This window comes from Alexandromys fortis, unplaced genomic scaffold, assembly GCF_014885135.2.
Source record: "Alexandromys fortis isolate MF-2015 unplaced genomic scaffold, M_Fortis_MF-2015_v1.1 scaffold_94, whole genome shotgun sequence".
Taxonomy (NCBI): Eukaryota; Metazoa; Chordata; class Mammalia; order Rodentia; family Cricetidae; genus Alexandromys; species Alexandromys fortis.
This window is the reverse complement of record NW_026067979.1, coordinates 2,344,255-2,361,411: the sequence shown is the minus strand read 5'-3', so window position 1 is coordinate 2,361,411 and position 17,157 is coordinate 2,344,255. Positions and strand designations below refer to the sequence as shown.

General features: G+C 44.4%; 1 protein-coding gene across 1 annotated transcript in view; it reads left to right on the top strand.

The window, feature by feature from the left end:
• Sec11c (SEC11 homolog C, signal peptidase complex subunit) overlaps positions 1–13,970 on the top strand; it is a 17,891-nt gene extending 3,921 nt beyond the window's left edge. Inside the window, exons 2-6 of the mRNA XM_050158016.1 lie at positions 5,848–5,957; positions 8,977–9,126; positions 11,229–11,348; positions 13,102–13,159; positions 13,770–13,970. Of these exons, the coding sequence (XP_050013973.1) occupies positions 5,848–5,957; positions 8,977–9,126; positions 11,229–11,348; positions 13,102–13,159; positions 13,770–13,823 (492 nt within the window). The 3' untranslated portion in view covers positions 13,824–13,970. The remainder of the gene's footprint in view (positions 1–5,847; positions 5,958–8,976; positions 9,127–11,228; positions 11,349–13,101; positions 13,160–13,769) is intronic.
• Positions 13,971–17,157: the final 3,187 nt, after the last annotated feature.

Below are 17,157 nucleotides of genomic sequence, written 5' to 3'. Positions count from 1 at the left end.
CCCCCCGCCTCAGAAACTCATCAAAAGATCCAGTGATGTATGCTTTAGTTCCAGGGCTGTAGAAGTAGAGACGGGCAGATCCTTGAGGCTCAGCCAGCCTACTCCAGGCTAGTAAGAGAACCTGTCTCAAAAATCAACATGGAGGGCTTTTACTGCTGTGAAGAGACATCACGACCACAACAGCTCTTATAAAGGAAAACATTTAATTGGAGCTGGCTCACAGTTCTGAGGGGTCATGGTGGGAAGCATGGTGGTACACAGGCAGACATGGTGCTGGAGAGGCAGCAGGAAGAGAGTGACACTGGGCCTGGTTTGAGCACTTCAGAGCTCAAAGCCCACTTCCAGCAACACACTTCCTCCATCAAGGCTTTCCCTCCTAATAGTGGCACTCCTTATTATCCCATGGGGGCCATTTCCATTCAGGCCACCACAGAGGGCATCCTGAGAAATGGCCCCTGAGGTTGCTCTCTGCTTCCACACACACCCAGAAACTCAATGACTTGTAACTCTCCTATCCTACGATCGCCTCTGGCTGTGCCTTGGACCACCTACTTGTGCTTACAGTTTGCCCAAGGTCTTATTGCAGGTGACACCATTTTACTCAGTATACTTAGTGTTTGATATGAAAGTTGTTTACTCATTATTTGACATAGTGGGCTAATCTGCCATTTTCTAATTTCCCTCATTATTAGAAATGATATTGATGTACATATCATTGGAGCCTAACTTCTTATCTGTTTTAGATGGGATTCTTACATAGGAATCCCAGGCTGATAGTAATCTCTTGACATTAATGCTAGTTGAGAGTGCTTACATTAACTTGTGGTTTCCCACAGTGTAACCTTTGGTACTAGTTCTGAGTGTTAGCGTTACAAAAACTGAAATTTTGTATTTGCAGGGAAGGACAGGGAGGATTATGGGTTTGAACCTTTCAAGTGTTTACTTGCTGCTTATCCTTCCTCACTGGAAAATTACAGCTTTAAGTTTTTACCTCTTGTTGGCAGTCTAGTTTCCCTATACTTGGTTTGTTTGCATTCAGTGTTTATTAAAGGTGTTTGTCATTATTTAGCAAATTGAATGCTGACTGTTGCCAGACCTGGGTTGAATATTAAGAACGCAGTTCTGAACAAGGTGTGAAATGATCCTCGCCATTGTGAAATTCACAGCCTAGTGGGACAGACAAGGAGGGGAGTGTGTGTCTAACTGGTGATGGTGCTGCACGGTGAGAACGTGAGACTGGCCCACAGCAGAGACTGGCAAGTTCCAGTGCTTCGCCAGCTTTTAGAAGGTTTGATTGGCACACAGCCATGTGAGTTCTTTTCGATATTGTCTGTGGCTACTTTTGCAATCCAGTGGCAGAGCTAAGTGGTGTTGATAGTTATGATGTGGCATATCAATCTAGACTATTTACTGTCTGGCTCTTTAAATGGGAAGTTTGCTGACTCTTAGTCTAGTACGTAGAGGAAGGCTAAAAGTGGGACTTGAGAATGAGTGAGCTTTGGATATGCCAAGAGTCCAGGAAAGGCTTTCTGGGCAGAGCACACCACTGGTGAAGGGCTCGAAGTAGAAAGGCATGTGTACAGTTTGAAGCACTGATAGATAGCACAAGTGTGGCTGGGCTTGGTGAGTCTCACCGGCTGAAGCTGGGGGTGAGGTTATCTGTCAGGCAGGGCGCGTCTGAGGCCGTCTTAGAGAGTGGGCTGCAGCTGAAGGGCTTACGCACAGCACAGGGGTATCCAGATGACCCTGAAAGCAAGCTTGGCTGTGGAGTGGATTAGAAGACTTGTAGATGCTCTTACAATGGGGCTCTGCAAGTGACTTGGTGAGAGTAATGACGGCGGAACTCCTTGGCTGCTCAGAGAAGGCAAGGCCAACTCTGACATGAGCTATTTGAGTTACTTCAGGTAGTTGGGAACCTCAGTCTTGGGAGGAGTTACCATGGTGGTGCTGATGGCAGCATTTGAAGGTTCAGGTGGAGGAGGAACTGGCAGGAGGATGAAATGTTCAGAGTGGATGGAGTTTCTACCTAGGACAGCAGCTCCTTTGAGACCTTTGACCTTGAAGGAGAAGGGACTTCAGGGGGCGGGGTGGGGGGGTGGGAGGGTGGGGGGGTGGTTGGAGGTGTAATATGGAGGAAGAATTCATGGTGGAGTGAAGTAAGCTGATTGGAAAGGAAGATTTGGAACAGTGGGCTAGTCCCTCCCCTCATCCCCCGCATCAGAATCTCTCAGTGGGTGTGCAGGAAACATGGATGCTGGTGTTTCCTGTCGTGGATTCAGTTGGACTGCTTTCCTAAGCTTGCTCATGTGATTCCAATGTCTAGATGCTGTTGAAAACCAGTAGTAATGTACAGTGGCCCTTGTGGGCACAAGCTGGTAGCCTGGGTGTCATCTGGAAGCTCGTTTGCAGTGCTTCCCTCAGGCCTGCCAGATGATTGCAGTGTGAAAAGAGTGGAGCTGCACACTCAGGAGTCAGGACCCTTCCCTGCTAGGCCTTCCTCAGTGTCCTTGGCAGCATTTCTGCAGGCCATGTGCATTTTAAAAACGCATTTTGTTGTATATTAAACATTTATGAACTTGTCACTTTATGGGGTACCGTGTGAAGTTTCAGTCATGTTTACATTGTGTAATCAAACCAGTGATTAGTGTATCTGTCACTTCAAACATTTATCACTTGTTTCTGCTAAAGCTTTAAAAATCTTGTCATTAAAAAAAAATCTTGGTGTCATTATTTTTTTCAGCTGTATAGTACTCCATTGTGTAAATGTTCCACATTTTCCTTGTCCATTCTTCTGTAGATGGGCATTTGGGTTGTTTCCAGGTTTTGGCTATGACAAACAATGCTCCTATGAACATAGTTGAGCACATGTTCTTCTGGTACAATTGCGCATCCTTTGGGTATATACCGAAAAGTGATATTGCTGGGCCTTGAGGAAGGTTGTTTCTTAATTTTCTGAGAAGTTGCCGCACTGATATCCAAAGGGGTTGTACCAGCTTGCATTCCCACCAGCAATGCAGGAATGTTCCTTTTACCCTACAACCTCTCCAGTATAAGTTGTCATCAGTGTTTTTGATCTTGGCTATTCTTACAGGTGTAAGATGAAATCTCAGTGTTGTTTTGATTTGCATTTCTCTGATGACCAAGGATGTTGAACATTTCTTAAGTGTTTTTCAGCCATTTTAGATTCCTCTGTTGAGAGTTCTCTGTTTAGGTCTATACTCCATTTTTTAAATTGTATTATTTGTTCTTTTGATAACCAGTTTCTTGAGTTCTTTATATATTTTGGAGATCAGACCTCTGTCTGATGTAAAGTAAAGATCTTTTCCCACTCTGTAGGCTGTTGTTTTGTTTGTTAACCATGTCCTTTGCTTTACAGAAGCTTTTCAGTTTCAGGAGGTCCCATTTATTAATTGTTTCTCTCAGTGTCTGTGCTGCTGGGGTTATATTTAGGAAGTGGTTCCCTGTACCAATGCGTTCAAATGTGCTTCCCACTTTCTCTTCTATGAGGTTCATTGTGGCTGGCTTTATGTTGAGGTGTTTCATCCATTTGGACTTGAGTTTTGTGCATGATGATAGATATGGATTTATTTTCATTCTTCTACATGTTGATATCCAATTATGCCAGCACCAAGCTAGAGAACATCATATTGAGTGAGGTAACACAGACACAGAAAGATAATTTCACATGTACTCACTCATAAGTGGTTTTTAAACATAAAACAAAGAAAACCAGCCTACAAATCACAATCCCAGAGGACCTTAGAGAGACATACATGGATCTGATCTACATGGGAAGTAGAAAAAGACAAGATCTCCTGAGTAAATTGGGAACATGGGGACCTTGGGAGAGGGTTGAAGGGGAGAGGCAGGGAGGGGAGCAGAGAAAAATGTATAGCTCAATAAAAATCAATTAAAAAATCTTGTCATTATCTCAAAATATACAATACACCTCACTGCGATCCAGCACCAGAACCCCAAACCAGTCCATTTCTCCACATTGTTTCAGCTAAAGTTAAATTAGAATATTTGCGGAAATGATGTTCAGAGCCCTGTGATCTGGCTCCTGTTCTATACTCACTCCAAAAGGAAGTATGCAAAACCGATAGAATCTTCAGATGGGATTTAGCTTAGCTAATTTCACTTCTTCTGAAGCACACTAAAAGGAGATGTTAGTCATCAGCTGTTTCAAGACAGGAAGTCCAGGGGAGGAAACAAGATCACCAGGTTCTAGGAGCTGGAAGACAGATCAGAAAATGGTAGCTGAAGTAGTCTGAGAAAGTAAAAACGCCAAGAAGCTCTGGGGAAGCTGAGTAAAGATGCTTCCTGTGGCACAGAATCCTTGAGACTCAATTGCTTGTAGCAGATGTCTCTAGAAATGAAGAAGGAAAAGAGGAGAGGCTGAAGTAGATCTCCTCCTTTCCCTAAAATTGAGTCATGTGAAATACCCATTTCTACCCACTCCACTCAAGGGGCTTCTTTTCCCGGATGGAAGACTGAAATTTTATCCCCTGCAAAGATAAACAAAAGTGTGTAGAGTAAAGGCTGCCAGGCCTGTGGAAGGTGTGGACACCAGTGTGCGCATGCCGTGTGCCAAGGATCGAAAGCTTAGGTGAGGGGCAGAAGTCCTGAAGGAACAGCCCACAGCTGTCAGTGTCCAGGTACCTAGGGCATACAGGGCCAGGCAGGAGGGAGCACTGAGTCAGAGATACGGCCTTGAAGTAGTTTCCATTCCAGGGCAAGGGAAGGGAAGAAGGTTGCTGGAGATGGGTCAAGAGTTGAGTCAACAGCATCCAAATGGTTCTGCAAATCATCTTGACACTTCCAGGGCTTGTGGGAGGAAGACTGAGGCATATAGATACCAAAGTCAGGTGCCTTCTTACATTGCAGGAAGGGCAGAGCCTGAGGAACTTGCCTTTTGGGTAGTGCTAAGAAGGCTAACTTTAGTTTGTGTGGCCACATGAAGGATGGGGGGGGCATCCAGATTACAGTTCAGCTACTGTTGGAAGGGAGTTGGGATGTGTACAGATGTTGGTTTGCCCTTTAGCCTCCTGGGGTTGACAGGTATGGCAGGCAGCTGGGGCAAAGAAGAGGCTGCACCTCAGCACACATGCAGGAGCCAGGGGAGAGCCCTGACCTGTTGACTTTTGTGACTCCTGTACCTGTGTTCTTAACCAAATATTTACTGTCCACCCTTTGAAGTATTTATAGAGCATTTAAACAAACAGGTATTTAAGTTGTGTTTAGGTTCCACTTGGAGCTGTTTAGCCATGGGCAAAGGCACAGTTTAGGAGAAGTTTAGACGTGCCAGACTCTTAGGGTGAGAACATGGGCTGCACAGCTAGCTGATGCTAAGCTGCATCTGTACTATGCTGCAATAGAAGCTGCCAGTGGTTGAATTCTGCTAGGAGAAATGTTTAGCATTTGAGGTGCTAGGAAACCTCAAAGCTATAACCAACCTCCTTGGGGAACATCTTCAGTCCATTTGAAGCCAAGTGATCATCTTTGGGAGCCAGAAAGAAGATGCCTAAGATGCTCTGTCCAGTGTGCCTGAGGTCATTAGACCCACTGCTGGTGGCAGTACCCTCTTGTACAGGGCTATTGAAAGTGAGGGGTGTGTAGCAGTCACTTGGGCAGAGTCCATGGCTGATCAAACTGGTCAAAGAGATAGCTGTTTCCTCCTCTTTTCTCACTGACTCGGAGGTGATATTTGGAAGGCTTATCCAGTAAGTAAAAGTTGAAATACTGCTAGTCCTAAAATCATGCCTTGTTAAATTTTGTAAGTAATCCAAACTGTGTTGGATATTCTGCTGTCAGTTTTCACTTTGGATTTGGCTTTTTTTGTTCCAGCTCTACTACCAGGTTTTAAACTTTGCCATGATCGTGTCTTCGGCTCTCATGATATGGAAAGGCTTAATTGTTCTCACGGGCAGCGAGAGTCCCATCGTGGTGGTGCTGAGGTAAGACCTGATCCTGGTCCTTATCCCATCACACTGATTCCCTGTGCCTTGTGTGACAGCCGTGAGTTCATATTTTATTGGGATAAAATACTCAAACTTCTTTATTGAAGGTTATTGAGTGTGTTTTGTTTTCTGACATTTATTGAAAAATGCTATCTTTTTCAAATGATGTTTTAGAGCAGTGGTTCTCAACCTTCCTAATGCTGCCACCCTTTACTGTAGTTCCTCATGTTCTGGTGAGGAAAGTATTTTCATTGCTACTGTATAACTGTAATTTTGCTACTTTTATGAATTGTAATGTAAATATCTGTGTTTTGCGATGGTCTTAGGTACCCCTGATAGAGTCATTTGTCCCCCAAAGGGGTTATGACCTACTGTTTAAGAGCTTGTTGATGCTGGTGCTTTTAGTGTATTGGAACAACAGTTCAGCAAAGCGGGATAATGCATTATTGGTATACAAATTGACCTTTATACCTAACTAGTTTAAAATGCTAAGCAATACCCAGTAGAACGAGCGTGTGTCCCTCCAGTCTCCTAGAGTCAGATGTCGATGGCCTCTGGCTCCTGGAGACTGTCATGCTTATGAAAATGTATCTCTATGCTTTAGAAGAGTGAATATTGCCAACTTTGTGCAGCTGTAAAGTTATTCAGGGAGAATCTTCAGTCCATTTGAAATCAAATGGCCCTGTTTGGCAGCCAGCAGGTGCTTCATGACGCTTTGTCCAGTGTGTCTGACATCATTAAGTTTCTTCTGTTGGTAGCAATAGAGCCTCTTTGTTGTTTGGGGGCAGAAGGGGGGCAATTGTGGTCACTTGGTCAGTCATAGCTAACCAGTCCAGGAGCCAAGGTCACACTACGGGGCTTTTGCTCCCAAACCAGTGCCTCTCCTTCGGGCTCTGCTGGGCTGCAGCTGTGTTTAGACTTCCCCAGGGCACCTTTGTGTGATTAGCCAAGGAATGGATTTGCAGTGTTCATAATTGTACATGCCTGAAGAAGTGTAGCTCACAGAGGAACAGCAGGATCCTTGACTCATCAGTGTTGACACTGTTTCAGGAGTGCCCAGGGGGCCCTGTGGCGCATGAGGAGTGAGAAAAGGACCAGGCTCCTGGGTCCTGGACCCCATAACCCTGCTTCACTTTATGTACTTAGATGGTTATACTTCTGCTCAGAGACGGTTCGAAGGGATGATAGCTTGGAGGGGTTTTTCTTTTGTTTTGAAAGAGGGCTTAGGATGTCATTTATTGGCAAAGCAAGTTAAGGTCCTGAGTTTTATCCTTAACAAGGGAGCTGGGGGAAGGAAGCAAGGGAAGAAAGGAGGAGAAATAAAAACCCTCAAGCTTTTTTAAGAGAAGGGGGCCAGGGATGGATCTCAGTGGCTGAGCATCTGTGAGGCATGTGTGAGGCAGTGTGCTCAGTCTTCAGATGCAAGAGGGAGAGGAGGGCTCTAGATGGACCCTCTTACACAGAGGCCCATTGAGGTCAAGTCTCAAGCATTTCAAGATTATCTTTGGTAGAATAACACTGGATCAAAGATTACCGGGCTCCCTTCAGATCACACATGTGCACACAAGTATTTCTGTGAGATTGCAGTACACAGGGACTTTTAACAACAGCATCCTTTATAGTTGTAAAGTGGTCTGACTTGAAGTCATGAGCTGGTGAAGTCCTTGTGTCACTTGGAGGCCCCTAGCCACAGAAGGATACCTGCAAGTTAATGCTCCTGACCTTGGAGAATTGCTGGATTACAGTGCCCCTCTCACTCCTGGTATTTGGAGGGAGTGTCTTTTGTCAGTACAATCCATTGTCACGACCTAGAGAGTTTTCTAACGTTGCCTCCTTGCTGGTGGCTTTGGGAAATTTATTGAAGAAATAAAGATGAAGCCATTGATGGAGAAATTAGGCATTTTGACTGTTGTTCTGTAAAAGAAAACAAAGGTTTGAAGCACAGATTGCTTCAGAGGAGGACACAATGAGAGTCTGTGTTGGGGTCAGTTTGTTTTGCCCAGCTGTTCTCTTTCTCTCCCTTAGTTCTGTCGTCAGCCCTTTCCCCTTATACTCAGCACGGGTTTCACTTTAACACAGAACCCCACAGGTGCTCAGTGGCAGGCCACGTATCTCCTCCCTGCCTTCTGTCTGCAGGGAAGCTTGTGGGCACCAGCACTGGGTGGTGGGAAGGAGGCCCCGTGGTGAACCACACTCTCCTTTGAAGGCCCCAGGGCTTCAGTTAGCCTGTTTCTTTCTCCTTCCTAATGAGCAGCACTAGCTCACCTTGGTTGCCCAGCTCCTCTGAAGTCCCATTTATAGCGTGTATTCTTGTCCTATGCGTTACATTTAACTCTCAGTTCCCAGCAGACTGCAGTTTACCTCAACTGCATCAGACATCTTGGCATAGACTTGAACTATTCCCATAGAGATAATGTGCCGCCTTCCTCACCAATAATATGTGTTAGCATCGGGCTCTTGTAGAACATGGCCAAAGGTTGACGCTGCCAGAGGCTAAACTGAGGTTCAGATTTTGTTCCCACCCTCCGCATGCTTTAGGACAGAGCCTGCTCTCACTAGATTCATTTGTTTCTCATCCCTTGAGAAGACCTGCAGTGTTGTGGGTGCTGAGGCTGGGCATGAAATGAAGGTCCAGTCCTAGACATTAACCAGAACTAACAGTGTGCATTTCCGAATGAAATGTGTTTGTGGAGGTGGGACTGTTTTTTAAGGCCATAGTAGGCAGCTTTTACTTCAGAGTGATACTATTCTTGGTTCAGCTCCAAGGCGGTCCTCGTTCAAGGAGGGAGAATAGACTGAGAAAAGGAGCTGCTAGTGCCCTCCCCATGCCTGACCCCAGCCTCAGTAGAGGCTTATTTCCTCACTGGCCATTTCCTTATCTGATCTGGGGAGGGGAGCCCACCAGGCTTGGCAAGCAGCACCCTTGTGAACATGGATTCAACCATGGCTGGGAGTTTACTTTGACTACCCTTTCGACACTCGGTACCACTGATGGCAACTTTGTGTTTTCTTCCAGTGGCAGTATGGAGCCGGCCTTTCACAGGGGAGACCTGCTGTTCCTCACAAACTTCCGGGAGGACCCCATCAGAGCTGGTGAAATAGTTGTTTTTAAAGTTGAAGGAAGAGACATTCCGATAGTTCACAGAGTAATCAAGGTTCATGAAAAGTAAAGAGGCTTTATTTGTTTTTATTTTGGTATTGTCAATTTCGGTGGATGGTTTTAAAGATTAGCGAGAAAATCAAAAGATCCGGATTTGTTCTCATTCTGCCGTCTATTAACTGGGAAACTGCACTAGTGACCTGACTGGTCTGTAACCTGGGAGGGCTAGTGTTTCACCCCCCCCCCCCACAGTTACTCCCAGGGCGATTACGAGACCTCAGTGAGCTAATGCTTACTAAAACATGTAGAAACAAAAAACAAACCCAGATTGCTGCACAAATGGAAGGGACTGTTACATTAGCTGTCTGAAGGAGTCTCAAAAAAAAAAAAAATCACACTAACCAGATTGATTACTTTGACACCAGAGTTTTCTTCTGACATGTAATAATGCTAGCTGTTTCTCTGTGTCACTGTGGCGTTTTTAGCAGTAGCTTCAGCCCTCGGTGGGTTAAAAACCTCCTTTCCCAGGGCACCTCATGATTTGGGCATAACGTGTCCTGTATCAGCTCCTGCTCCCAAGTCAGCCTCACCTTTAGGTAGCAGGGATGGCCTAAGACCTTAATAGTGTCTGCTTTTTTTTTTTTTAATGAAAACATTTAATTGTAGCTCAAATACAGGAAGTTTTCGTGTGGAGATTGACCTTTTCTGTACTTGGTGTGCACCTTTGCCTTTGTGCAGCTTTCATATTAGCATTTTTATGTACATGGCTTATAACATTAAATCTAGATATGTATGCCTGTGTTTTCAAAGACGATGACGTTTTCACCATGGGGGGAGGGGGTGAGAAGGACAAGGAGAGACTGAGAGTGACTTCTGGTGTTGGGTACTCAAGCCCTTCCGCTGCTTCTAGGGCTCCATAGACTACTCGCTCCATCGCTCTGGCTTTTCGGCTAATCCAGACTGAGTACAAACTGCTCGCCCGCAGGCATTGTTTGAAAGGTGGTGTGCGGCCTACTTGCTAACTTCCCGAGGAAGAGGCAGGGCTGGTGTGACGGGACTTTCACCTCATTTGGAGGTCATGTCTAAAGATGAAGTCGTATTCAGCCTTGTGACAGTGACGACTTTGCTGTAATGTCCGCAGTTGTGACAGAGGATGTTTGCCCTCTTGAGTCTGTATAGCCATGACTACAAATCAGCTTGTTCCTTTAGCCTCGGCTTCAGATGCTTGCAGGCTCCAGCCTCTCACTTCATTCTAATGGTGCCTGTTTGCATTTGTCTTTCCGAAAGACCCTCTATAGCTGCACAGCCCTACAGGTTTGTGTTTCCCGGGTTTACAGTGAGCGCCCATTTAGAACGCTTAATGGATCCCGCCTGTCTGCTGACCATATTTGTCTGATGCCGTTCGTGAGTGTTTCCCTGCAGATGGGATTTACACCACTGTGATAGTGGTGAAGGAAGTAAAGCATTAATAGTTATACATTCGGTAAGCTTAAGGTCCGTTAAAAAAAAGCACGGCCACATTTAAATCTCCTTATCCACAAAGCAGTGTGGTTTGGGCAAGGTTATATTAGAATAAGAGTGAGAGCCATCTTACCAGACTTTTCTGTGAGGGCTAAGGATCAGTGATAGTTCACGTGCAGGTCAGTAAGTCAACGTCCGCTGATTTCTGACTGAATCAGACCTGAGAGGAACAACTGAAGTAAGTATGGAAAGTTCATTGCCAATTCCATTTTGGAGTGCTGTGGACCTGGACAGGACCTAGTCCCATGATCTTGCCCACTGATGAATGACACTAATACTCTTGTTATTGGATTAAAAAATTAGTTAAGTACCGGCCCTAGTTACAGTACCAGGACGCCTGAGTAAAAAGTGAAGTTGTGTACCGGTGGCACGTCACTACCTCCGCATTGCCCCGGTGTTTGCTTTGTGTTTCGGTTGTCAGGGTTACTTGAATGTTTTGGAATTTAAGTCCATGAAATTGTCATTAGATCTGTGCTTCAGCTCGGTGGTTATCCGTAAGCAATCAACTTAGACCAACGAGAGGTCAAGTCTTCCACAACTGTTTTCTAAATACTCGTGTCTGGCTGTAATGTCTGGGTTAAACTAATATGTTTTTAATGATGCTGTGCTGAGAATGACTTCTGAGAGGACGTCATTTTGCTTTTCAGGGATAATGGAGACATCAAATTTCTGACTAAAGGGGATAATAATGAAGTTGATGACAGAGGCTTGTACAAAGAAGGCCAGAACTGGCTGGAGAAGAAGGACGTGGTGGGACGAGCACGAGGGTGAGGATGAACTTGTTGTTACAGATGCTTCAGACAGCAAGGAAACACTTCAGAATGAAGAAACCAAGCTTGTAAGACAATAGAGTCATTTGTCACAAGCCGGCACATCCGCAGTGTTGTAAGCAGGTCTGGGCTGTACTTGGAAGACTAATGAAGAAAACCTAAGCCTGGACTATCCAGTGAGGTAGATCCTGTCTGCAACAAAACATGTTCAAGGGCTGGAGAGATGGCTCAGTGGTTTAGAACACTGGCTGCTTTCCCAGAGGACCCAGGTTCAGTTCCCAGCACCTCCATGGCAGCTCCAGTGTGGGTATCTGACACCTCTTCTGGTCTCCTAGAGCACTGCACACATGGCACAGACACAAACAGGAAATGCACTCACACATAGAAAATTATTAATTTTTTAATGAAGAAAACTTCAAGCTATCCAAGGACCTAAAAGCTATAACTGAATTGGAATATACTACATATATTTTGGGTTTAATTATTTTCCAAAACACACCTTCACCTAAAGATTAGTTATTTGTGGAGGGCGGGGTTAAATGCCAATGATTAGAAATCTTCCAAGGGATGGGCTCTGCTTAGCATCTCAGTAAATGTCCTGGGCATTCTCCCAACAGATGTGTGCATATGTAACATGGTTTAAGTGGAAAGGTTGAGTCTTTCTATCCAACAGTAAGTGGAAGTAGCGTTCTGTGTCAAATCTACATCTTTACCCTTTAAGTGGCTAAGTGCTGTTATTTTGGCACCCATTATTTCATATGCAAGCACCTTGGAAGACTTTATGATAGACATTGGATTATTTTATATTTGCTTCTCACAATTAGAAAGTTTTGTGGTAATTTTTTAAATGCATGATTATTTTAAGAATTAATTATGATTGACACTGTATAGAATGCATTTCATTTTAAAAATTAGTAAAGGAGATGCTTCCCCTCTCTCACCAACCCATCTGCCTCCTGAGTGCTGGGATTAACGCCCCCTCCCCCCAACCCCCGTGCAGTCCTGTATTTCTAATGCTGATGAAGATCACAGACAGGAGAGAGGCAGAAGCCACTGGGTGTTGACTGGAAGGTGCTGTGGACCTGGCACCTGCTTCTTACTAGTACAGACAGTGGGGCTGGAGCACACTGTTTCAATACTGATGCTAAACGTGTGGCCAATCACTGCTCTGAACTGTCTTCTCTGGGACTGTGGTCATATTTGAGTGTGAGTTACAGGATCCACGTTTGCATTCATTTCTCAGTAAGCTCATTTGTTACATTTGAAAAGCACTGAAATGAAAATCATGATGATTATCTAAACTCCAGATGATTTTCTGTGTGCTTTCAAGCTTTGTTGTCTGGTTTCTTTTCAGGTCATATAAATCTTTTGCTTTTGTTTTTTTTTTTTTTTTTTTGAAGCTTTTTCTAGTAACTGTTTTTACATAGGCCACCTGAGAATACTTTTCTTCCTAAAAACAAAATCAGCTAGATTTACAAAATTTGCTTATCCTACTTGTATAAACGACTCAGCTAATTATCTCAACAGTACCAAGAACAGCTAGAGAGCTTTGCTGCTCAAACCACTTAAACACTTGTCCAGTCTTTAGCTTCGTGGGCTTTGCCAAGCCTTGAGAAAGGAGTGAGCACTAGAGAGGCAGCCGTGGTGTACCCGGGGAGACTGGTGTCACGAGGCCAATGTACAGAGCAGTAAATGCCATCATCATATAGGAAACATTTTATATGTCTTGCTTTTTATTCCCACAATTTAGGTTCTTACCTTATGTTGGTATGGTCACCATTATAATGAATGACTATCCAAAATTCAAGGTAGGTATTTATGTGTGTGTGTGTGTGTGTGTGTGTTTACTTATGTTTTTAAATATTGGAGCTTTTACCTGTGCAATTGTGAATAGGAAGTCATTGTAAAATGTTTTGTTATTGGTTTTTCTATGGCACATTTGTAGTTTACCAACAAATTAACATAGTAGCCTAAATTATTAGCATTTAGATTAGTTATTTAAAACAGCTACTTTTACCTTTTATATTAACTGTGCTGTGAAATGGTGTTTATAGGATTGTTGATTATTATGGAAAATTTTCAACCTAAGCTGAAGTAGCATCAAAACCCTCATCATATTTATCAACCAACTGCAGCAAAAATGGAGTTTCTATTTTAGGGAATCGCTTGAAAGACAATAGGAAGCCTATAAAGGAATAGGCATTCACTGTGTTTGTCAGGTATTTGATCCCGAGTCATCAGTGCATGCTTGGGTCTTTATTCAGTGTGCTCTGAACAGCTCATTTGGAGAACAAGGGAGAGAGGTCATCTCTTGAGTCTGTCCTCAGTCCAGCACTGAGCAGGCTTCATCTGAATACACTGTGAGCCCGAGTTTATGTGTAGACCTCACGATGATTTTCCATTGTGCTTTCTTTACAGTATGCTCTTTTGGCTGTGATGGGCGCCTATGTGCTGCTAAAACGTGAATCCTAACACGAGAAGCAGTTCCTGGGACCAGATTGAAATGAATTCTGCTGAAAAAGAGAAAAGCTAATATATTTGAAATGTTCCACTTTCTGTATAAAGGGAAACTAGGTGGAGACGGTTTTGTCTTGTCCAAATAAATGATTCACCAGTAAAGATGGCTTCCTTTTGTGGCCTCTGATTGGAGTCTGCTCAGTCTCTGAGCGGCTGGAGGTAGTGGCTCTTACAGAACATGGGGTCGGCAGCACTTCTAGACCCTGGGCCATGTGTCGGGGCCTGGCCTGTAGAGGGGGCATGGCGCAGTCCCCAGGGACTGATTTCAGAGATAAAGTTCCACACTTACAGAACGATGTGTCTGAGGGAAACAAGCTCTTTGAATAGGATGACTTTTTATTCATTCACGCAGAATCTGATAAACAAATGAAGTTGAATCTACAGCCTTTTAGAAGGAGGAGATGCAATCTGCTTTGTTTTTTGTGATGTATTTTGGGATGGTTTGTGCAGCTATTTAAAGCATTCAGCAAATTATAAAAACAGCACGGAAGCTGGAGAGATGGCTCACTGGTTGAGAGAGCTCACTGCTCGTGCAGAGGAGCAGGTTTGGTTTGCAGGACCCATGTCAGGCAGCTCGTGCCCTCTGGCTTTCTCAGGCGCCTGTGGTCACATGGCACACATACATTCCCTGGCGGATATGCATACACATAAATAGAGGAATAAATATTTATAAGACGGCACATAGATCTTTGAAAAGCTGAGAATACAGAAGTGAAGGGAAGTCTTTTTTTTTTTTCCCCCTCAGTCCCTTCCATTTCTCAGGGATCTCTTTGGTGGAGTTAGCTGTTTCTACTCTAACTAGCCCTGTATCAAAAACAATCTCTCATGGAAATACTGAGCAAGTACTGAGACCCCTGCCACTCTCTTAGGTGCTAGAGACACACAGTCCCAGCCTTGATGGAACTCCCAGTACAGCCGGTAGAAGAGATAAATCTGGAGTTTCAGGTGGCGATAATCACTGTGAACAAAGATTAAGCCGGAGAAGCAAATGGAAGGTGTCAGAAGTTACTATTTGAGTTGCGGGGTGGGGGTGGGGGGGACTGGGAAGATAACTCAGTAAAGTACCTTGCACCATAAGGGTCAGAGTTTGATCTGCAGGCGTGGAGGTACACACTTGTTAGCACTCAGGAGACAGACAGATACGTCCTTGGGACTCACTGATCAAACAGCCTAGTCCACTAGAAGAGATCCAGGCCAGTGAGAGACTGTCTTCAAAAAGAAATTCAAAAACAAAAAGAGAAAAAGAAAAACGGTGGCTGATGCTTGTGTCTGAGGGACAAACATACCACAGGGTAAATAATTCAGTAGTAACGTGCTTGCTGTATAACCATGAGAACTTGTGCTTGATCATAGAGCCCACATCAAGCCCAATATTGGGGAGGCAGAGACAGGTGCGTCCTGGGGCTCACTGATGACCCAGCCTAGCTGGTCAGTGAGCTCCCGGCTTAAAAAGCAAGATAGATGGACAGACAACACTTGCAGTTGCCGGCCTATGAACATGTGCACCTACACACATACAACTCTCTACAGACACAAACACACATACAAAAGAAGTTACTTAGATGGAACACAGGAAGCTTCTCAAGGCAAGCTGCATTGATGGTACATTAAAGAATGAAAAAAAAATTGTTTGACTCAAGATGGAATCCAAATTTGAAATCACCACTTCTCTCCTTAAGCTTCCGTCTGTCCAGTTTGTGGTCTGTGGCCTGTCATGTGCAGTCTGTGTTTGTTCCTGTTGCCTATCTGTCCCTAAAAAGGGGCTTAGCTCTGTATGTATTCATCAGCACAGAAAATATGGTATGAGAAAGAAATGCAAATATTTTTCTACAGAAATCTAACAGTTTTTACAATGAAAGAGCTTACTTTGCTGACCCCAACTGACCCCGAATAGCACCCCTAATCACAAACATCAACTATGCCCATGTCTCTTCCAAAACGTACAGGGTATTTGTTGTTTGAGGTTGCTTTCAACTTGGCTGCTTCTGGAAAATGAGTACCACAACCCACACCTACACCTACACATGTGCATTAGTCTGGGTCTGGGGCATGGAAAAATACATAACTAAAGCTATGCTCTGAGATTAAAGCTGATTACACGGGAGGTGTAAATTATAGTAAGAGTGGTGACATAACAAGAGGACACTCTTCACAGCCAGTTAGAGTGACACAGGCTGAGCACAATCTGAAATGATCTCAAGGCATATTAGTAACTTGGCTGCAGAGTCTGTCAAAAGTTCATTTTCTTGGAAGGTGTAGGGGATCTCTGCAAACACCATAACCAGCAGGGCGTCCATCCGAGGGAGACGAGAAGGCAGTTCAGTTCAACATGAAAGTCTGACCTTGAGTAGTTCATTTTAGGCACATGTAAGCAGTTTCCTGGTGGTAATTAACTCAGTCCCATCTGCTTAAAACAGTGAAGCTTAAAACATGACTATTTCAAAACTCTTTGTGAAGTGGCATCTAAAGGTAGGTTTTATAGATTTCCTGGGAACGCATGCTCAAGATAAGGGTTTGGGGGAGGTTATTAACCATGTCTGCTCCCAGCATTGTGGGTGGAAAACAGGTCATCGATCTCTCCCTTTGGAAAGACAATCCTGTGTGTTTAATATTCCTGGTTCCCTAGTGCTTATCTAAGTGCGAGGACCTCCATGCCTCCCAAATGAAGGCAAGATGGATTTTCAGAAAGATATTACTACGGCAAGCATGAGAATCCCGGGGAAGAGCGCTCCAGCCTACAGGAACAGCATCTACAATTCAAACAGGCCAACCCAGTTCTCAAACCTGCTGGAGCCTGCAGGTCTCTGGCTGTGCTGATGGATTCTGGGTCAGAAGGTCTGTGATTCTATATTGTAACATCCTCTTGGAGGGGAAGCTGAGGTGCCCAAACTGTGGGCTGCACAGCCAATGTTAGAGAAATGAAAAGAGCCCGTGGTGTTGGACTATGCTCCATTGTTTTCTGAGCACTGTGACATCCATGTTTGAGTCAGAATTTCATCACCGTCAATCTTTGGGTGTTCTTCCCTTCTGGATCTAAGAACTTAAAACCTCTGAAGTTCATTGATTACTTACATGGCCTTAGGCAAATGACTTCCCTCAGCTACAGATGGAAGATACAAACTGTACTTACCAAACTAGGCCATCAGGAATCAAGCAATGCAGAGTGCTGGAAGCATAGGGTTTGACCCGTACACACTTTACGCTCAATAAGTGCTGCCCTTTGGCCAGTGGTGGTGGCGGGGGCAACCAGAGAGACACATCTCTGTCATACTTTTGCCTATAGGGCAGT